The following is a 21,822-nucleotide window of genomic DNA, read 5'->3' as shown; positions in this document are numbered from 1 at the left end:
TGCTGATAGATCAGTACAGTCAAAGCTGTAATGGAGCCTAGGAGTTACTATAATGATTGTTGCTGGCCTCTTAATGTTAACCCTAACTCAAGCTATTGACAGATGGTCATCAGCAAAACTGGGAAAACATTTTTACTCTTTAAAATTTAGTCATATATTTTTTTAAATGTAGTCTCCAACCCTTTCATTTTGCGGGATCTGTAATTACTGAGTGTTAAACTGGAAGGTTTACATGATGTATATCTATTTCAGATTTTTAAAAGATTTGGAATTACTCTTTTGATAGACCTTGCTGCTGTGTTCAAATGGCTCAGAATGTGGGTACCTCTTCTGATGTATACAGGTGATTAATAAGTATGGGGATCTGTATGGAGCTGAGCGCATTGGGGAGCTGCTGGGTCTGGATAAGAATGCCCTGGATTTCAACCCCACTGAGGAGACGGTGGAGAAGGAGGCCTCTTTGGTGTCCTGGTAAGACCCACACCTCACCTGCACTGCAAACCACTCATCTCACCATACTGAAAATTGAGATCACATTGATGACCTCTCTTGGCAGGTTGAGCTCCATGGACACCAAGTACCACATCTGGAAAATGGGCGTGGTCTTAACTGACAATGTGAGCTCAATATTTATTTCCTCAGTGATTTTACATGACTTTGGCCACCAGTTTGTCTCCCCTTGTTTTCTTCAGTTCTCCTCCAGCTAGTCACAATAGTCTCTTTGTCAAGCCCCTTGTCAACAATTATCCCATTTGCATCACCTCAATAGTTAATAAAGTTCATAAAGTAATTGCCACTAATTAAGCACAAGATGATGATTGACAGCCATGTTTGCAAGCTACACTCATATATTAAAATTCAGTTTGATAACTTACTACTGTGGACCAGTATTGTGTGCCAGTATTTGTATATTTTAATACAATGAACATGCATGTAGGCAATTATGGGCTGTGACAGACCATGATATCAAGGGTGAAGGCAACAAGATAACCAAAGCATCCAATTCTTTGCCTTGTTGCAGTCCTTCCTTTATCTGATCTGGTATACCACGATGTCCATCTTGGGACACTACAACAACTTCTTCTTTGCTGCTCACCTGCTGGACATTGCCATGGGTTTCAAGACCCTGAGGACCATTCTGTCCTCTGTTACCCACAACGGCAAACAGGTAAATACCGTCTGGCCTCCCCCCGATAGTGGGGAAATGGCAAGTCTCATCAGTGTGCTAAAGGCTATCTCTTCCTCATACAGCTGGCGTTGACGGTGGGGCTGTTGGCTGTGGTCGTGTACCTCTACACTGTGGTGGCCTTCAATTTCTTCCGCAAATTTTACAACAAGAGCGAGGACGAGCAGGAGCCTGACATGAAGTGTGATGATATGATGACTGTGAGTCTCTCAGTTCATTACTACCCTGCACCATGTTGCCTCTGATCAAGTTTTGAGTGAAAGCTTGTAACCAAGGTTCTGGGTCAAAGAGCTTTAAGGGTGGTGAGAGTATTAAATGTAATCTCCTCTGCCCTCAGTGTTACCTGTTCCACATGTACGTGGGCGTGCGAGCAGGGGGTGGTATCGGTGATGAGATTGAAGACCCAGCGGGGGACCCTTCCGAGCTCTACCGCATCCTCTTCGACATCACCTTCTTCTTCTTCGTCATTGTCATACTGCTGGCTATTATTCAGGGTATGTGCTGGGTCAGCAGAGGCCATGGTCACCTCACTGCGAATCTACTTATGATGGGGCAGTGACAGGGCATTAGCACATAAAGGAGGACTAACACCCTGAAAACAACAGCCTTTCCTAATCACATCAATTGTTTTTACATTTTCACTATGTGCATCTACGTGTGTTTTAAGCAGACTTTTATTTTTTATTTTAAACTATAATTCTTTACATGCTCTACAGTTCTGGTTAATGGTTTTTCATTTCTGTGTGAACAACTGGGGGAAAAGTATAACTGGTAGATGTTGTGGTACAGGTTTGATCATTGATGCTTTTGGAGAGCTGAGAGACCAACAGGAGCAAGTGAAAGAGGACATGGAGGTGAGATTGCGCAGGTTCCACTTTAATGTAAAGTACAGCCATCTTCAGGCATGCTTAAAATGGCACCCAACATGTTCAACTTTGAACTTTGGGCAAGTAATATTGGCAGGACATTGTGCAGGCTGTTTTTGGTGCATTCATGTAAAAATTCAACACAAGGTCTAATTTGTCCAATCCTCAGACAAAATGCTTCATCTGCGGGATTGGTAATGACTACTTCGACAGGATCCCACACGGCTTTGAGACGCACACCTTACAAGAGCACAATCTGGCCAACTATCTGTGAGTATCTCCCTGCTTCTCGCCCCAGTGGTCACCGGCCTGAACGAGTGCACCATGCCTCCACTGTACTTTGCCTGATGATTTTGGTCAAGCGCAAAGAAAAGGGGCAAGATCACACCGTTGCCATTTCGTGTATGGACTCCTTACTACTGGTACTCTCAACAAACTGGTAGGACTAACAGAACTCATTCCGCCACCTTATGAGCTCTTATAGAAACCAGCCTGATGCTGAATCTATAGATGGTCAGCTGGACAGGGAATCATTAAATATTCAGTGATTCCCTGATACTAGTCAGGTGCTAGAAAACAGATCACATGACATTTCACTGACTCATCTGTGCGACTGTCCTGTTATTCTTGCAGATTCTTCCTGATGTACCTCATTAATAAGGATGAGACAGAGCACACGGGACAGGTACCTACACCACCTCCCTCTCAACCTACACCTCTCCACTCCCATACAGACTTAAACCCTGCTGCCCCCACCTCCACTTATCTTCCCCCCATGAATTAAGTGAATATGATAAGCATGCTTCACCACTCATTTCAAGTCATCATGCCTAAATATAGTGCATATAGATGTCATGAATAAAACTGTGCTAGGTCATTTGACACTTTAAGTACAAAACATCCCAATATGATATAACTCTTGCCATTCCAGTTAAAGCGATAAAAAGCCATGAGTATTTAAAAGTAAAAGCCTGACTTAAGAGGAAACCCTGTGCGCTCTCTGTGCAGGAGTCATATGTGTGGAAGATGTACCAGGAGCGCTGCTGGGACTTCTTCCCGGCGGGAGACTGTTTCCGGAAGCAATACGAGGACCAGCTGGGGTAGAGGAGGGGACCCCACGCCGTCGCGAAAGAGAACTACTGACTTCAGCCTCATCCGAACCAAACAGCTTTACTATGGAGAATCACGTTTTTCATCTTAAAGGGGAGGCTAGATGCCGTCTTCTGTACTGTGGAGAAATGTCATTTCATATCAAGATAAACTGCTTTTCTCTCACCTGCAATATTATGCCACGTGCCAATTTACAGGAAAAGTCTTAAACCCAGAAATCTGAATTTACTCTCGAGTGGCGAGTTCCTCGATATGTTGTCTGTTCTGCACAACCCCAAACCCTTGCACACTTTTCTTCTAGAGTAACACTGGGGTTGTGCAGGGTTTCAGAGCTGTGTGAATCCTTATATGCACAAGAATCAGATACTCACTGAACAGTGAACACCAGGCTTATGGAAGGAGGCCGGGTGAATTTTTAGGAAACTAGACGTACCTGTGCACAGTGTGGACGTGTTGCTGCATACCATAGCCATTTCAGCCGAGTGATTAGGGTGGCTTACCGGGTCAAGCCTGCTACAGTGTGCCCACAATAACATGTCGACTAAGTGCCTTACCGCCTTACCTGTTCGCCAACAAAGCTATGCAAACCTGTGTCCTGTCCTGTTAGCGCTGTAGTCCTGGGATAGTGAGCCGCAGTCATTACTTGGTTAGTTATCAATAGTGTGCAAACGCTTTCCGAGTTAAGTGTCTTTCCAACCGCAGCATTTCCGCAGCAGATCGAATAAGCATCAGCAAAGGACATTACCTCACGCAGTTTATTCAGAGCCACATGAGAACAGAGGGAAAATGCACATGTACGGTCACTTGTGTTTAGTTGCTTTGCCGAACTCTACATTTCTTTGGAGGGGGAAAAAAAAAAAAAAAAAATAAAGAAACCAATGCAACAAAGTCTGACTGGTTCCTGCATCTGGGATTGCACCTGGTGCTTGGATGGACAGAGTGCTATGGCTTGAGTTATATAGAAGACATTGTGTGTTTGTTCCAGTCGGGGTTGTGTCTGAACATTCCAATGGAATGGGAATACTATGATGGACAGCAATACTGGTACAACTTTGAGGTCTGCGATCAAAAGTGCAACACTAACACAATTTATTCATTCCTTTCCTACAAAATATTAATTGCCCTGCCAGTCAACTTAATTGACTTCATCAAAGGCCAGCGCTTTGTGTACCAGGTTTTCTACACCAAAATCACTGCTATCTTACCTTTTCCAGAGACTGACATTAGTGCAATTGTAAAGCCTTCACTCAAAATGTCATTTAGAAGCAGTGGCTGCACTTTCTAGCAAAGTACAGAGACACACACAACTGCCAGCAGCAAAAGGGAAAACCAGTTGGTGTGTGTGTGTGTGCATGCTTGTGTATGTGTGTAGCTGCATGTGTTACTGTGCGTGTGTGATGGTGTAACAGGGATGGATGGTCCACCGCCTCCACTGTCTTAGTTGTATGAATCTTCATGTCCAGCTCGTGGGGTCAGGAGATCATGCTGTCCAGCCAGTCCTCCAGGTCGTCCTCCACCACCTCCTGCCTTTTCGCCTCCGCCTCCGGCTTCGCAGCCTCCGCCTCCGCCTCCGGGGGAACGGCCTCCGGTTCTCCCTCCTGGGATGTCGCTATGGAAACCACACAGCGCTCTCTCTCCATCATAATGCAGAGGCATTCTCCAGTGATTGCTGGTCTGCAGACCGTGGCCCCATTAGCTTTGCAATTCTGCGTGAGTGCTGGACACCTGACTGGTCACAGTTAATGACTTCACATAATCTTTACCTATGATGGTGCGATGATGGTGCTTGGAGTAGCAGAGCGAGGGGGAATCTGCCCCTCCAGAGGACGTCCACCCCGTCCGTGGCTCACTTTCATTTGTGCCATTTTGCCATGTGACGGCTATTTTGGCTCCTGAACGCTAAATCAGTACCGTTTAATTTCTTTCTAGTGCTAGGTATGCTAGCAAAACAAGCACACCGAGTATGTGGCATTTGTATGCCTTGCATTGTATGTGATGACTCCATATGTAAGAACACCAGTTGTGTAAATGCATGTTTTGTATTAGTGCAGGTAATACAGTGAATACTCACACGTATCAGGGAGTTTCATCTCATCCTCAGGGGCAGGTGTAGGCTGGGACTGATCAGGGCCACTGGTCTGTAGAGTGAGGAGCACATCCAGCTCCTGGTCCAGCTCATCGGCTGGGGGTGTGGATGTCCCACAGGACGCCACGGGGGCCTTGGAAGGCACTGCAGTCCCACCTGCGGTGCCTAAAACAGGCCTTACGGGACAGGAAAGGCCCAGGCTTCCAGAGAGGCCCTGTTGTGCTGGAGGAGGCCTGAACAGACCGTTCAGATTAGCGTCCTGTTTCGGCTTCGGAGTCACCGTGGGAAGCTCTACTGGGGTCGCCGCCTGAAACCAGAGACAATAGTGATGATGCACAAGCAGTGAGAAGCACTGAGCCACATCATCAGGCCACAGCGCATACAAGAGCCGTGTACAGAGGTTGCAGTGGTACCTGTATGTGCTCGACCTCCAGGTTGAGCCTCACGTGCAGGGGGAGTTGCTGGAGGGACTGGGCCAATGCCTGGAGGTCCACAAGCATAGCAGACACCTGCCAAGACAAGACCAACCAATCACTGACCAACATCACAGGGCACTGACCAATGAACCAACCAACCAACCTGGACACTGATCACAACAGTAGAAGACAAAGAAGAAAAGGACTTGCATTGCAAGTCCTTTTAGGGAAAGAGACGCACCTGATTGCTGGACAAAGAGTCCGCCTCCCAATCCTTCTCTTCGGACAGGCGAAACTGGGTGAAGGAGTCGCCTGGAATAGAGAGCCAGGAATCAGACCCACACCTCACTGAGCATTCATCTGTCTGCAGCCAGCGGCTCGGTTAGCCATCTGCCAGCCAGCGGCTTTCCCCAGCCATGGAGCAGTCTACCAGACACGCTCTCCTTTGTTCTGATATCTGATAGTCCTTTTGAGAAAACCAAGTGGGAGATGAAGAGCATTTTGCTCACATTATTAATGCTGGCACAAACTTCCTGCCAGTGATTAGATACCAGCACCTAGCCAAACATTCTGAATGCATCCAGAAGTTCCTAAAAAGTCATTTAATTAAGTGTAAAGATTACAGGCTCCAGAGGACACTGAGCCAACACGCACCACTAAGCCAGATAATAAAGGCAGGGACATGGCCTCCACCTCCATCTCTGTCTGTGGGCAGACAGGACCTTGGACCCACGGCTTATTCTTCCAAATCCCACCTCCCTCCTTTTCCTCACCAGACATAAGACACAGCCACATCCGTAAAGAAATGCATCCTTGAAATTAGACCCGACTGCATCTTTCTCTTGTTGAAAGATATCTCTTTACAGACAATGATTCACAACACAAAGGTAAAAATCCACCATGGTGAAGAGGAAGTGGAATGTACACCTCTGTTTTGCCTGGATCGGTTGCCAGGTCTGCATGGTGTTACACCTGTAAGCGGTGAGTTGCCATTTGCACTGCCATTGAGAGGTAGACAGGAGGGATCACAGAGCCTATAATGGCATTCATAACCACATATTAGAGGTCAAGACTAATCTTTCATGAATTATTTCATAACACTCATTATATTACTGCCATTCATATAAAGCAATCCAAAGATCCTCCAGTTCAGGATGGAACTCTCTCCCCTCAGCGCACACACACACACGCACACACGCGCACGTGTGCACACACACATACACAGGCTCTGTTCAGGGGGTAGGGGATGGGGGCTTGTGAGTTACAGCACTGTCATCTTGCAAAGATGTCAGTGGGCAGGGGATTTATTAACACGTTGTGTGTGGGCCACACACAATCAGCTTTACAAAGATGTGAAATTGCATGTTTTGTTGAATCTCTAAGAGAAAACAAGTTAACACAACCTGCAAGGTACAAACTTAAACATGATATATTTATGCAACTTTTAATGGACAGCTAGGCTACTATTTATCGGCTGAAAATTACAGTGTGAAAAAATAGGCTAAAACTGGCATATGCAAAAGTTAAAGCACCCTTGAAGTTGATCCATGAATACTTTCAATTCAACCAGGTGGAGACAATTCCAGTGCTTAAAAAATACTCTGACCCTTCTGACCCTCTCAACAACCATGAGCTCATCTAAGCAGCTGACTGAAAACCTGAAAATAATAAGATAATAGAGGGAAAGGCCCTAAAATGTATCTAAATGCTTCCAGCTTGGAATTTCCATGTCAGAAACATCATTAATAAATTGAATTTAAGTGTACCTCTTAAACTGAAAACAAGGTCTGGAAGACAAAGAAAAATATTTGACAGAACTGCTCGTAGACAGGTCAGATAAGCAAAACCCCATACATCACTGCAAAGGACCTGAAGAAAGTTTAGTGACACCAGAATAATGGTGCACCAGTTCAATGTGCAGAGATTCTAACAAAAAAATGATCTGCGCTGTCACATGAAAACCTTTCCTGCAATCTTGTCGCAAAAAGTCAATGTGTGAAGTATGCAACTCAACACCGAGATATGCCTGAGATAGGCCAGCGACCATTAGGAAAAAAATGCAGAGGACTGACAAAACAAAAATAAAATCTATTTGGCCTCAACCATCAGATACATTTGGAGAAAAACGGGGGAAGGATTTGAAGAAAAGAACACCTTGCCAACCGCTAAGCATGGGGGTGGACCTATTACTTTTTGGGGTTGTGTGGCAGCCTGTGGCACAGGCAATATTGCGCGGGTGGAAGGAAGAACGGACCCGGTTAAAAGATTTTACGCCGACATCTCTGACAGTACTGGCAGCCGGTGGCACGTGTCAGAATCTGACAGAGCCCGGTTTCAGTATTGGGTACAGTAATGACTAGAGCACTCCACACTGAGGGTGGGGGGACGGACTTATAAATGTCAGGAGCGCCGATGCTCGCGGGGTCCGCGCGGCTCCAGGGGATTCCAATCAGCGGCAGCGCCGGCTACCATCTCCGGTGAGCCAGGAAGCGTGCCGATCGAGGGGTGCCGGCGTTGCTTTTCCTCACCGAACAAGGGGAGTCATGCAGGACCAATTATGCACAGTCCTGCATAAACAACATTATTTCTCTCTTTTTTTTGGCGCAATTATCTAGCATTATTAGGATAGATCAGGAACAAAGCAAAACAGTTTTAATTGTTGTGCAGTTCAGAAAAGCTCTCCAATAATAACCTGTCAGAACTCTGCATCTGTTTGTCGGCATGGAACTAATTCTTACGTAGCTAAACATCGTTATCAGAGGCTGGTTTACTGCACTTAAACTTTATGATGAGGGCTGCAGGGGTTATTCCAACTGCTTGAACACATGGGAATTTAAACTGGCTAGAACAATCCTATGCTCTCTTAATGTTGGACGATGAACACAGATGTGATGCACTCAGGAACATACAGTTTGCAGCTGCTTAATATTTCTATTTAAATGTAATAAAGACACTGGGTGTCTCAATCTGTGATGTCATAACACAAATTCTTCACCAGTGTTTTAAAGCATTTCTAAAAGCCACGAGTGGAAAGAAGAGCCGTATCGTGTTTGTTTTGAGGTGGATCTTCTGATAGCGTCTTCTTGAGGCCAAGCTGGACACCAGTGACCGCCGGATGTTCTGAGTTTGGGGACTGTCCTCTTGGACACGTGGCACATTCCAACCTGTCTATGCGAAAGCTGAGACAATGAGGACGGTGGACCGATCCACTCTGGTATTGGGGTGACTGGTGAATGGTAATGTACAGGTTAAGGCACTGCCCTGTGTGAGGGTCCATCCTTTCTCCAGCACTTTCTCCATGCCAATCGCAGCTTGCAGGTGCCCTTTACCAGAACACACTTTGGGGAGTCTACCCTTCCGAAAGTGGACTCCGTAGTGCGCTTCTTAAAGCAAACAGCATACAGCGCATGAAAGGAAGCGTTCGAAAAAGCTGCACAGGAAGGCATCAGCCCATACCTCCTCCCCCAACCACTGCTACCTGAGAGAGCTATTTAGGGAAAATGCTAATTGGCGTTTCTCACGCCTCTTAAACACAGCACTGGCCCAAGCCAATTAACACAAAGCTCTTCTGGAGCGGCCTAAGCCGTCAATAAATCAGACTGCCTTAATTGCAATTAAAATTTAAAAATCAATGGCGCATGACAAACGCGGGCCTGCATGTTTTTTTTTGTTTTTTTCCCCCCTCCAAGCTCCCAGTGAAAGTTCACCATGTGCCAGTGGGCACGGGGATTGATTTCAGAAACATTTCCCTTTACCCGATCCCCTTCCATAAAACTTCTAAAATTAGATTACGCCAATAGTTCTTTCAGCTTCATAAAGCGTGGCATTTCCGTCAGACCTAATGCCATTTTAAAGCCATAATCACACGCTGTTGAACCAGAACCAAAATCACAATGTCAATGACGGTACCAGGTGTCATTAATAAACTAATTTCTAGTTTGACTTTAATATACTGCATCCCCTTGGTGAGTCCATTGGCTTCTCATAACAGTATTATGGTACATTATTTGTTTGTTTCATTTGGTCCAAAGGAACCTTGGCTAAATTAGGCACAAACCAAATGGTAGCATTTATGTTAAATGTACATGAAAAAACTGAATCAAGTAACTAAACAAAATAAATGAATAGGCCTTTTCTCAAAGGAAATGAGAACTGTGAGAAGCTGATATAAGAAACTGGAGCCATCTCTGTAAGGAACTCAGTAAGGACATTTCTACCTGGCACTACCAATGAAGCCTAAAGGTACTGTAAAGTAAAGGTGTGCAGTGTTGCTTTTCTCTAAAAGGCTCCTCAGAAAGCAGTTATCTTGCAGTGCCATATGATGTGCAGCCCGCACCTTTGAAAAGTGAACTTTAATTAAAAACTCTCATTGATGGGAAAATTGTAGTTTTTGATCCAAATAAAAGAAAGCAGGAAAACTGCAGAAATCAGCTCTAATTGTGAGACACAGCCTCCTGTTTAAGCTGCAGAGGCAGCGTTTCCTTTGTCATTATCAATCATCAGTGATGATAAACGTGCAAACCCACGCATATGCACACGCGTGCACGCACAAAAACACACAAACATGCACACGCATACACACACGCCACACACACGCCGCATGCACAAACACACACACACGCACACAATGCATGTAGAGAAAGCGGTGGCATACCTCCTCAGCCTTGTTCCATTTAAAACGTTTACTAGCCTTGCAAGACAGTGTGAACGTTGGGTCACTCGCTTCACAATGAGCTCTGCATCTCTGATCAGGGCAACCACCACATGACACGTTCATTCACAGAAGCCCACAGAAGTAGCCTGCATCCCGAGGCACTGCCTCTAGTGTTTCCCCAATCACATGCAAAATAAGCTTTCACAGAGCCTAACCCACCTCCAGGTTAATCCCAGAGATCTGAGGGGCTTGTGTATTTGTTTATAATGCAAGGACACCCATCAGACCACAATATGTGCCACAAGACACACTAACAGGATATGCTGTTAAAGTCCACACTGAATTACCCAATCAAAGAAAATTTCAGAGTCTTAGTTAGAATATCTGCATTCAAGCATCCTCCATTTTAACACAACTTGTGCACTAATGGGAGAGGAGCTTCACAGAGCTTCATGAACCCGAAAAACAATGTCGCTGAATGATTCCAGAATTCACTTTCCCCGTATTATTAAACTGTATATTAATTCTATTTATAATTTAAAGTGGAAATATGCACCTAGAGTGTGGTCTCTGATCAGCCTAGAGCACAATGCCTCCTGTGGCGTGTTGGTGTGCACATGCCCTTCACTGCTGGAGAGAGGACACCACACATCTGAATGAGCCGCTTCACTCACTGTGAAAGCAGGACACAGAACAACAGAATAATATCCTTTCCCACTTGCATTAATAATAGGCATCGTTACCCAGTAAGGTTTAACTAGGTCACAGGCTGCACTTCTTGATCCATTCAGAAGTGTATGCATTACAACGCTGTCAAGTGCTGATCCATGGCTAATTTCCGTTGCCCTAAATGACTCGAGTGAATATGAATAATGACACAAGATGTTAAATGTGTCACACAAGAAAGCAGTCACACGCAATCCCGCGCAAAGAGCAGACTGCTCACTTCTTGGGGATAGCCCAACACGGGGACGGGTTAAGAGCCGCTCGAGTTTTGTGCTTGGGAGCAGCTCCGCAGACAGGGGTTAGAGAAAATGACCATGCGATCGGTCTCCACAGGCAGACATTCACCAAGCACACCTACACAAAGCCTTCTGTGCCACACATCCTCCGACGCAGCATAGTTCATTATTATTCGTCATTGGTGCCGTAGTACAAGTGAAGAGTGGGCGTTTTTGTTTGCCAATGATCGTAAAGTGAATCCCAGAGTTACTAAATGAAAAAAAAAAAAAGACACATTTTCATAACAGGCATTAGGCTTAAAACACAGCTGCTCTGCTGAACCAGTACAGAGGTTCAGGTTTTCAAATTAATTTTAGCATGCAGCAGATATGGAAAAAAGGTTCATAATACCCACCTCAGCTCATTAGACTTTGCCCGCTGTTAAAAATTCCACCGGTTATGGCCACTCAAAATTCTGCTGCATTAAATAATAAGCTGTTTATGTCCTTGGGCTGACCTTGAGATTAATTAAATGTCAGCGTCGGAAAAGGACACCTGGCTGGGCTGTGCTGGAGACACGCTCAGACACAACTGAGGTTTTAAACGCGTAAGTGGGGGGGGGGGGGGTCGGGGGGTGGCTGCGGGTGAGGTGGCTACTGAACACTACAGGATGGTGGGGAATGGTGCCTGAAAAGTGAACATACACCACCAGCACATTTTCTTTATATTTAACAAAGCTTTAATTAGACCAGTTGAGAACACTTTGCCATTTACAATGATGTCCTAGCCTACAGGCTAAAAACACACATCAGTGCAGCCTTTGTGGAGAATATAGAAAGCAAACTTTAAAAATGTAGACATAATTAAAAAAAAAAACTGAATTTCAGGTATTTAGACTGAATCAGAATTTATTTCAAGATAATCTGGTACTTAGCACGGTAAACAAATTTCTACAGTGTGCGGAAATGTTTGTCACTCGCTCCACGAATGTGCGGATTCATGTGTAAATGGAAAAAAAAGCTCTGCGTTTGGCAGTTTAACAACCTGGACCATGGTCCTCTGATCTAAATGCGTGCCCTGGACCATGGTCCTCTGATCTAAATGTGTGCCTTGGACCACGGTCTTCTACTTCTGTTAACGCACAAGTAGAACAGTCCAACCGATCTTTGATTGTTCTGTGTGATGGGATATTTATCATGGTGGAGCCTTTAGGAGGAGAGGTTGCTCCAGGTGAGGAAACAGTCTGAGTATTCAGAGTAATCTGAGTGAGGAGATGTACGCTCTGTGGGTGAGGAACTGTTCCGTGTGATGGCTTTAAGTTTCCCCCTCTTGTCTTCCCAGTTATATTCTCGGTTAAACGGTTGTATAAATAGCGTCTCTCCTTTATTGAGGTCGGAACTTCAAGGAGCCAAGTTACACGGCTCTACCGTTATGAATTATTTGTGCTTCCCTGTGCCAGTAAGATCTATTTCCGTGGCCACGCCTCCGCGCGGCTCAGACCCTCAGCGGTGAGAACAGATGTGGAAACGCTGACCGTGCGCCAATGGACCCGGACTCACGAGGGGCAAGGGCAGAGGGCACATAAGGTAGGCCGTTACCTTGAAGGGCTGTTCTCGCTCGGCCCAGACTCAAGCTCACATCTCCCATAGCCGGCTTCTCGCTGACACTTTCTTGTATGGGAACCACTCGCTGTCTTTCTGTAGGTTTTTTTTCTGTCCGGGTCTCTGCAATCGACTACCTACTGGCTGTGATTTCCAAAGTGAATGGAACCCGATGGGTCACTGACGGCTCCATCATAATTAAGCTCACAGTATGGGCACATTGACACAAAAGAACAGATTGTTACAAAAGTATCCATTAAGGCTACTGTTAACACTGTTAAGAACTCGATCGTGCCGTAATGAGCTCCGGCGCATTCTGAAAGCACAAAAGAGGTCTGTAAATGAGGTGGAACGATGTCCAATCAGACGCTACTTATTCATCAATATCTTTGCAGAACAGGATCGCTCCACTGTGTGAACAGCGAATGAGTATAGATCACACCGTAGGATCGTTTCCTTGCACTCCATCATGTCAAAGACCGCGGGTAAAACAGTGCCCCCGATGGTGACCGGAGGAATGGGGGGGGGGGGGGGGGAGACTGAAGATCAGGGGTAGATGGGATGTTGCTGTGGTTCAGTGGGATGTGTTGTCAGCACAAATCTGCTTTTGCTAATGCCCATGACTCTTCACCAAAAGGACTGGTCTTTGTGTCGGTGTTCAGCACTACCAGTTGGTGTGGTCATGAAATAATATGGCAGGCAGTATACTTTTTATTACTCCCCTGGTATTATTTTTTCTTACATAGTAAAATATGACATGAATATGAAATTTACTAAATTGTTTCTTCGAGACACCTGAAACCTTTGACGAGCATATTTTTTTTTGCAATTGGTTAATTTATCATTACATTTTTCTACTGCGTTAAGTAAGCATTCAAAAATGTCCTATTTTTTAATTAAACTTGATTGTTGTCACACTGTCATTGAAGTAGATGAAAATAATTTATTATCATTTGCAATAGAGGTACCATCAGCTGTTACTACTCACCTATAATTTATACTTGGAAGTTTTGTTAATATCACACACTAAAACTTCAGTAACCACTGACCTGTTCCCACTCGCTAAAGTTAATGGAGCAATTACTATTGATGTAATATTGATGCCATTCTAGACAGAAAATAAATAAGTGAATGAAATGAATAATCCAGAGGAAGTTAACCTGAAAAGAAATCTGAAGCGTGATCAATTTTACCTGAAGCTCAATCAATCAGGGACCCCTTGTATTGGCATGTCTATTGGAAGTAGAGCAAATGATGCCACTCAGCGTGAGGGTGAATGGTCCCGTTCCCATGGTGATGCGGCCGTGCTAGTGGGCGGGTCTGGAGGGGCGGGGCAGAGTCCCAGCAGACCTGTGGACGTCCTGGCGGCGGGATAATTAACCAATCGCAGGTTTGCTTTGGTCTGTGGCACTGCACACAGAGAGCCCGGCCGCAGCGCTGTCTCACCTGCAGCCCTGATTGTGCCTCACGCTAATCAGGCTGGTCACATGACCACAGCTTTCCAGTGGGCATGTTCCATCACCACATTCAGCAATGATGCCCCACTGAGCAGCTCAAAGCATGGAGATGATTTAATGGAACTTATGTTCATAAATCACCGTATTTAAAACCAACGTTAATGATGTTCCTAAATCACCATATTTAACACCAACGTTAATGATGTTCCTAAATCACCATATTTAACACCAACGTTCACTTTTTTAACCTTGATAATTGCCATAAATGTAAAATAAGTAAATAAAAAATCAATTTCAATTATGCATTAAAATCATGTATATCAAAATATGCTTCAGGACATCTTTTATCTATTAAAGCCTTTTAATGTCAAAATGTTCTCTTCAGGACACAATAAATCCAGTTTAGAGCTGCCTCCTACCTACAGCAATGACATTAATCTATACTCAAACTGGTCATGAGATGAAAACAGTCACCAGCCGCTCAATTCTTGTGCACAGAATGAGCATTAACCGGATTAGCCTGATTCAGCCAAACTAGAGATATGAAAATAATTAACTTAAAAGATCTGACTCAATGACAAGGCTGCATCATGGAAACAGTACCGCAATTAGACTCAGTCTTGAAACAGTCTTGTCTTCACTGTTCAGGTCAAACGGTTAGAAAACAACAACAATCCATCAACAGACTGCGATAGTGGAGATGTTAAAATAAGAAGCCATCGAGGGCAAACGATCGCATCTCTCTCTCTGGAGCAGTGGCACATGGCTGTCTGTCACAGGCAGGGTAATTAATAGACTCCTTTGGGGTGAAAAGCTCTTGTCACCGCGTTCTCCAGCTCAGGCTCCGACGGGCGCACTGGACTCCCCCAACCCCCGACCACCAAACCCTCCCCTCCCCCCACCCCACCCACCTCGTCCCCTTCGTGGGCAGCAGCCCCCCCTCCTCCTCCTCCTCCTCCTCCTCCTCCCTCTTCTTCAGGGTACTGAAACGTGATAAGGCGTGCGGATCCCGTGGGAGTTCCTCCTCCAGCCACGAGAGCCGCGTGTGCGCGCGTGTCTGTGTGTGTGTGCGCGTATGCGTGTGCGCGCGCCAGAGAGCAGCATTAGCGCGGGCTCTCCTCAGCACCGCCGCGTTCAAACTCCGGCACAGACTAGCGCCGTCGCCCGTCTCCGCAAAACCTGCCCTGCTGCCTGGGGCTCCTCAACCCGTCACCCCGGCGACAGAAGCTCCATTTTGTGGTCTGTTCCGTCGGAAGGGGTTCTGACCCGGCGGGAGCCGGCCGCTCGGAAACCCGCTCCCACTTGTTGCGAGAAGCGGTCGAGCGCTCGGGAGTTTGGACAGCGAGCGTTTTCCCGCCGTCCGCGGTGGGACCCGGATGCTCTGGAGTTCTGAGCGGGATCCTCGGAATTTATTATTGGGGGCAGAGAGGTGGCTCGGCAAGGATAGGTAAGGATGCGTAGAACCTGTTTTGCTGCATCAAGGATCATCAAAACTTTGGAAAGACTGGCAGCATGGACCTGTGGACTGAGCTGCTGGTGACAGAGAGGAGCTTTCTGCTTTAAGGCTGAGAAACTGTGAGTATGTCTAGCTCTACGGCTCGCTGTAGGCACATCTCCTGAAATTCACTTTAAGCGCTAGCAAAATCGAGTAGAATATACCCCGATACAAATATGCACAACCGCATGTCCGCTGGGCTGAAATCTTTCACACTTTCCTTTGACATCACTGAAAAGGTGCAAAACCCTGTGAAGTATCCGTGAGTGCATGACGACGGGCAGGAAATAATATCTGTATTTGTCTGTGGAACACCAGTAGGGTGCATTGAACACCACTCTTCACCGGTCACCGTTAAGAAACCAGCGCAAATAGCTAGCGATACAGATTAAAGCACTCAGCAATCACCGCAAAAAACCACATTGTTCCGCGCTGCGCCGCTTACCAGTAACGCTCACCGCTCCGAGTTGATGAGAAACACTGTGCGCCGTTCAACACCGCATTACTCACTGCTCCCCTGCTATCCTGCCAGGATGTAGGAAACTGGCTGTCTGAGGTGAAAAAAGCCAGAGCCCTAATGGAGGGTCTGACCATCCTTTTAATTAACTGATATGCACTTGCTGCTGAAAAAGTCAGAACAGACCTGAATGTCAGGTGTTTCTACTTCCAGAGCTCTACTTCCAGAGCACAACCACAGCTTCCCTTCTCCTCCCCAGCCCTATTTCCTGCACTAAGATTTTTTGAAGGCAGTACATAGCCTAATTTCAATACATCATTACTGCCTGTCCTGGGAGAGTTAAACTTTCTTGGATGTGTCAAAATTTCCAAATTACTATCCTGTTTTGACAGCAGCATGGAAACTTGAACATAGAACCTTAAGATGATGATACTCAGAAGACTCATGGTTTAATTCAAACACAGCTTAAACCTTTCCATAAAATAGATAAATGAGTTTGAACTAGTTTATGTAAAAGATGAATAATTTTGTCTTCCAAGATGCTACTTTCTGAAGCTGGTAGAGGTGACCTGCAAAGGATTAGAAGGCTTACATTTATGGTTACCATTTAAAACGTTTATGACAAATGACATGAGTCATTATCTGAATGGTGAATTTTGCACAGTATGCACATATACCAACATTTAGAGGGCAGTTTGACAAGTCATTTTTCAAGGACTCCATTCTCTTTATAAAGCATACAAGTGGTAACTCTCTAACCAGTACACTTAACTTTCCCTTTATAATGATTGAAATCAATTCATATGGGATTCATTTTGTTCTTCCACCTCATAAGATTAATCACCTTGAATCTCACTACTTCCGAGTACTAATCCTTGGAAAGAACGTGGAAAATGAATTGCTTCCAATTTCCTAATGTAAAAATCCAGGATATTACATGGATCCAATTAAGTCCGAACATACTGGGCAGCGCGAAACTGCTTAATACAGGTCCTCGCTAAAATCAAAGAAGCAATTATCTTCAGAGAGAAGTTTCCCAGGCAGAGTGCGAAGTCAGCTCGTTCTTTGTCGCACGTTAAACTAGAACGTGGACGACGAGCTGAAATTGAGTGTTTGAGCGGACATCCGAGATCTGCCTTTTTGAAGCAGGATTTTCAGACACGGGCGAACAACAGCGCGTACACGGTAGACCGTACCGACTCGCCGGTTTACGCGGCGGATAACAAAGCCAAACGACGGAAGAAAGCGCAAGACTTTTAAGCTGTCGAAGCCGACGGCAATTTCCGTTCAGGGCTGAAACTGTCTGATGATGCACTTCGCGTGACTCTCAGCTCAGAACTTTGCTCCGGGGCTTCTCGTGGATCTAAATGCAAATGCAATTAGGTTTGATGTTTACATAAATCCACATTAGAACAGAATCAAGTTCTAGGATGGATGTACTCACGTATCCTAATTCAAACAGAATCAGGCTCTAAAGATACATGGATCAAGATTCAAACAGAATCAGCTTTAGCCGATACAGGGTCTATATGGTTTCATCACTGTGTTTGCAGTGAAGTGTAACGGTGGTTTGAGTGTGCAGTGACTGTTACACTATTGGGACTGAGCGGCTTACTTCACGGCCCCTGGGGGCTGATGTACTGCTTTACTTCACTGTTCATAAAGGCCAAGTTGTCCAGATCATTGCTCTCTGTTCTCATACGCATACTGCACACACATATGCATACAACTAGCTACACATGTGTACACCCATATGCATAAACACATGCACATACTGTATGCACACAGACACAGGCTCGCTCACAAGCACATGGCAATATGTCAAACTTAATGTATAGCTCGCTTGCTAAATACTCAGTCAAGCACACACTGCCCCCTCCACCAAAAATTCCCCCCACGAGTCTGTAATGAATGAATTATGAAATCCCAGCAAGGATTCATTTTAGGTTCTTACTGCCAAAACCATGAACAGCAAAGAGGTTCAAATAATTCCTCCACAACTGTACAGCACATTTACTATTGGTTGGTGTGATCTGAGAACTGTACAATCAGCACTTGTAAACCGCAAAGAAGGTTAAATAGGTTTTTCAGATGTGTTTCGAAGCATTCCAAGCAGTGCATTTAAAAAATGTTTTAAAGATTAATTAAATGCACCTGGAAACTGTCCCAGAGAGGAGGGGCTAATGTCTAAATTGCACATGGGGGTAAGAGGTGAACAGGGATCGTGCTACTCACTCAATCCTTTTACCCACAGTAAGATGATTGAGAAATCTCCCTTGAGATCTGAACCCAGAGGCTGCAGAACTCAATATATATTAGGTGGCTAGAGAGGTTATATTAACTTAAAACATCTTTATATTAAAAATGGCATTGGGGGTGGCGGCATTGGATTAGTGGATTGGGTGCTTGACTTTCAAGCAAGTCAAGGTTCAATCGATTATTTTAAGTCACAAAGGAGCAGAGTTTGTTAAGTGCCTAGGCTAACATTTATCATCGTTGATTTTTAAACTGCTGCAGTAATGATGATGATGATAATAATAATAATAATAATAATAACAACAACAACACATAAGGATGTTCAGAACTAAACCCAGTTCCAGTGTGTGAGGCCCTTTGGGGTCCAAGCTGTTATGTCACTGTCATTAAACCATTAAACCAAACTTAACCACAGATGACCATCACAGAAGATGCCGGATATACTACTCAGTACTGACACAACCCAATGACTTTCCCCAACATTCACAAACAATAAAGAGCTGTTCAATCACACAGAGCCAGCTCGGCTCTCTGTTCTGAATCATAAGCCAGGAAACACTGACAATGAGACAAAGGCTTTTTCTCTGGAAGCAAAGACATTTGACGGAAGAGAATGAACAAGCAGCTACATCAGCTATGCTACCGCCAGGAAACAAATGATAACAGCAGCTGCACCTAGCACGGCTGCCAGTCCTGTAATGCTGACTACAGATGAGAGGAGAACTGTCACTGTAATAAGATGGTGGCCAAACTGATTTTCTTGTAATCTCACAGAGGGATAAATACTGCTTTGTCCTGCCTCAACAAGCATCACTAGTCTCATCGATTTCTAACTGAGGAGAAACAAACCAGGCCATTCAAGACCACGATATAAAAGAAAACCCCCTTATTGGGCATTAATAATAGATAATACTATAATTAATAATAATAATTATTATTATTATTATCATTGTATATTTTTTATTATAATTATTACTATTATTGTTATTCCTAATAACACTACTACTACCACTACTACTAATAATAATCCATGTATTTATTGTGTATTATTATGTATAGCATATAATAGAGCATGGGTGGCATTTCTTCTAAATCAAGGGTGGTTCTCAATTTCAGTCTTGGGGGACCCCTGTGTATGCTGGTTTTGGTTACAGCCAACCTCTTTGTTAAGACTGGGTTGTTGAACATGTGTTTAAGTTGTTTTAATGTTTTCCTTAAATGTATTAACATAATACAGGTTTAGCTCATTATCAATTGCTGAATTCTTCATCATCCACCAAAGGGTTCGTTGTAGTGGCCTGGTCAACATTTTCACCAATTAGGTACCTGGTTGATTCACGTCAGTTTTTTTGTTTTAAGTTAAAAGTTGTTTAACCACTTTTTATATGATAATTTGCAAAATAGTGCAAGAAGCACAATATGAATATGGGGCTTTTATCCCTCATGACAAGCCTATAGCTATTTCATATATAATGCGGTTTATGGGGGTAAATAATCCTTGAAGAGGCGAACAGCTTCTAATTAAGAAAAATGAACAGCTTGTTAAAATATGGATGGAACGAAAACCAGCAGAGGTCACCCAGGACCAAGTCGAGAACCACTGTTCCAAATGAACAGCATTTGGATACGCAAACACCCAAACGGGAGGAAAATGTTTATTGGCTCATTAAACGTATCAGTGAAGAACCAAAGGCAGCAAACGCAGACGTGGATATTTCTGACCTGCGGAGCCCAGCAGGGCGTGGTAGTCAGTCCCTCGCTGCGTCGGTCCTTCCTCCTGCAGCTTCTCTTTCTCCTCAGCTTCATAGCGGTCCCAGTTGGACTCCAGCTTCCTCCGAGAAAATGTCTGAAACCCCTCATCCTCCTGGTCCACACTGTCTGTCTCATCTCGACCCTTTAAACATGATCGAACTCCTCAATACATCTTATCTCATTTCCGGGCATACCTTTTACAGAGAGAGGGTGTTAACGTTCACCTCTCACTTACCCATGTTTTCCTACTTCATAACCGCCGGATTTGACGTAAATGTGTGGAGGCTGGAGCAAAACACACTACTTTTAATCTGGACAGACATTAATATAGTCGTGGGAGTTGCCTAAATTTTGATTTTAGTGGACGATTTATGCGACAGCATGACCAGGAAACCAAAATTTTCTTTTTTGATGCCGATCCCGACCAATCACTATGCCAACACAGACAGCACACATGCCACGTATTCCCAGGGAACCCAGGAGTTTACTCTTGCATTCAGAAAAGTGCCGATATATACACACCGGTTAAAATAAGTAGGCTATGTAGGCCATGCTACATTGCGTGGTACTCCACTGCCTCCCAGCGGGAATTCTACCAACCAAAATCATAACCTCATCCTGTTCCATCTCCGCCAAACTTGGCATGACATTATTTATGACACGGCATCATCTGAAACAAGCTGAATGAAAAGTTGCAAAAAGTACACAAATTACACTGCTTGCTAGATAGCGTTCTAAAAGCTACACATTTATCCCACAGCACCCGAGCATGCAATATTATAAGTCCAGCTTTTTATGGACACATACAGTACACGATATATGCGGCTCACATGACGTTACCTAGCTAAGAAATTAAGCATACCATATACAAGCAACCCACTATTATTATTATTATTATTATTATTATTATTATTATTATTATTATCGTTTTACTATTTTTTAAAGTATCTCATGGCTGTATAACAGTAATGCTGTTTACAACCATGCAACTGCAGTTAACTAACATTTCATCTAATTGATAAGCTGAACTTTCGCCACGCACCTGGTGATGGTCTGCAACAGGTCCACCCCGCCCCCTGCCCCGATAGTGGTCCCTTCTCCCTCTTCCACGATGGTGGCTACCCCTGCCCCGTCCACGGTGTTCACCCGAACTCTGGTGGGATTCACTCCCACCTCCCCTCTTCCAGCTTCCCCCTCGGCCTCTGTTGTGTCTCGGTTCCATCACTCGTCCAGTTTTGAAACACCGAGATGTTTCAGTGTAAACAAAGAACTTGTTATTTAACGTTACCTCTCCACAACAACAAAACCATCCTGTGTGCAGTTGTACACAGCACGGAAGAGCTGAGCAGCTGCACCGCAAGTTTGTGCTACGTGTAACACCACTCCCGCGACAACAACAGCCTTTCACCAAAGTTCCGTTTGTAACTACGATGAGCATTTCTGTGGGACAGTTCAAATAAATTCACTGATAAGATGTTATAGTGAATATGAAGAATGTCTTTGAATATGAAGTACTCAGCAGACCAATAATTTTATACAAACAT

At 44.6% G+C, this 21,822-nt stretch overlaps 2 protein-coding genes across 5 annotated transcripts in view; one reads left to right on the top strand and one right to left on the bottom strand.

Moving 5' to 3' along the window:
- The window catches only part of LOC135257178 (ryanodine receptor 3-like), an 86,431-nt gene extending 82,381 nt beyond the window's left edge, over positions 1–4,050 (top strand). For all 4 annotated transcript variants that reach the window (XM_064339660.1, XM_064339659.1, XM_064339662.1 and 1 more), the window contains 9 exons: positions 344–471; positions 557–617; positions 1,022–1,168; positions 1,252–1,386; positions 1,524–1,680; positions 1,976–2,040; positions 2,222–2,322; positions 2,686–2,737; positions 3,061–4,050. In XM_064339660.1, coding sequence (XP_064195730.1) covers positions 344–471; positions 557–617; positions 1,022–1,168; positions 1,252–1,386; positions 1,524–1,680; positions 1,976–2,040; positions 2,222–2,322; positions 2,686–2,737; positions 3,061–3,156 — 942 coding nt within the window. In that variant the 3' untranslated portion in view covers positions 3,157–4,050. The remainder of the gene's footprint in view (positions 1–343; positions 472–556; positions 618–1,021; positions 1,169–1,251; positions 1,387–1,523; positions 1,681–1,975; positions 2,041–2,221; positions 2,323–2,685; positions 2,738–3,060) is intronic.
- Positions 3,904–21,690, bottom strand: aven (apoptosis, caspase activation inhibitor). Its single transcript, XM_064339664.1, has 6 exons — positions 21,321–21,690; positions 20,249–20,420; positions 5,906–5,976; positions 5,662–5,757; positions 5,234–5,555; positions 3,904–4,771 (listed from the first exon to the last, which is right to left on the bottom strand). Exons 1-6 carry the CDS (start codon positions 21,498–21,500, stop codon positions 4,635–4,637), a joined length of 978 nt encoding a protein of 325 aa, XP_064195734.1. The 5' UTR covers positions 21,501–21,690; the 3' UTR covers positions 3,904–4,634.
- Between the last annotated feature and the right edge of the window lie 132 nt (positions 21,691–21,822).

The sequence above is a fragment of the Anguilla rostrata genome, chromosome 6, assembly GCF_018555375.3.
Source record: "Anguilla rostrata isolate EN2019 chromosome 6, ASM1855537v3, whole genome shotgun sequence".
NCBI classification, from domain to species: domain Eukaryota; kingdom Metazoa; phylum Chordata; class Actinopteri; order Anguilliformes; family Anguillidae; genus Anguilla; species Anguilla rostrata.
Note: the sequence above shows the minus strand (reverse complement) of the source record. Positions and strands in the feature narration are given on the sequence as shown.

What these genes read in the sequence shown, in the direction of transcription:
- aven (XM_064339664.1), bottom strand. Translation starts at nt 21,500, where the DNA reads ATGGAACCGAGACACAACAGAGGCCGAGGGGGAAGCTGGAAGAGGGGA. An exon ending in TGGAGGTCGAGCACATACAG is followed by an intron (nt 5,556 to 5,661) that starts GTACCACTGCAA and finishes CTCTGGTTTCAG; the next exon opens with GCGGCGACCCCAGTAGAGCT. An exon ending in GATGAAACTCCCTGATACGT is followed by an intron (nt 4,772 to 5,233) that starts GTGAGTATTCAC and finishes TGGTTTCCATAG; the next exon opens with CGACATCCCAGGAGGGAGAA.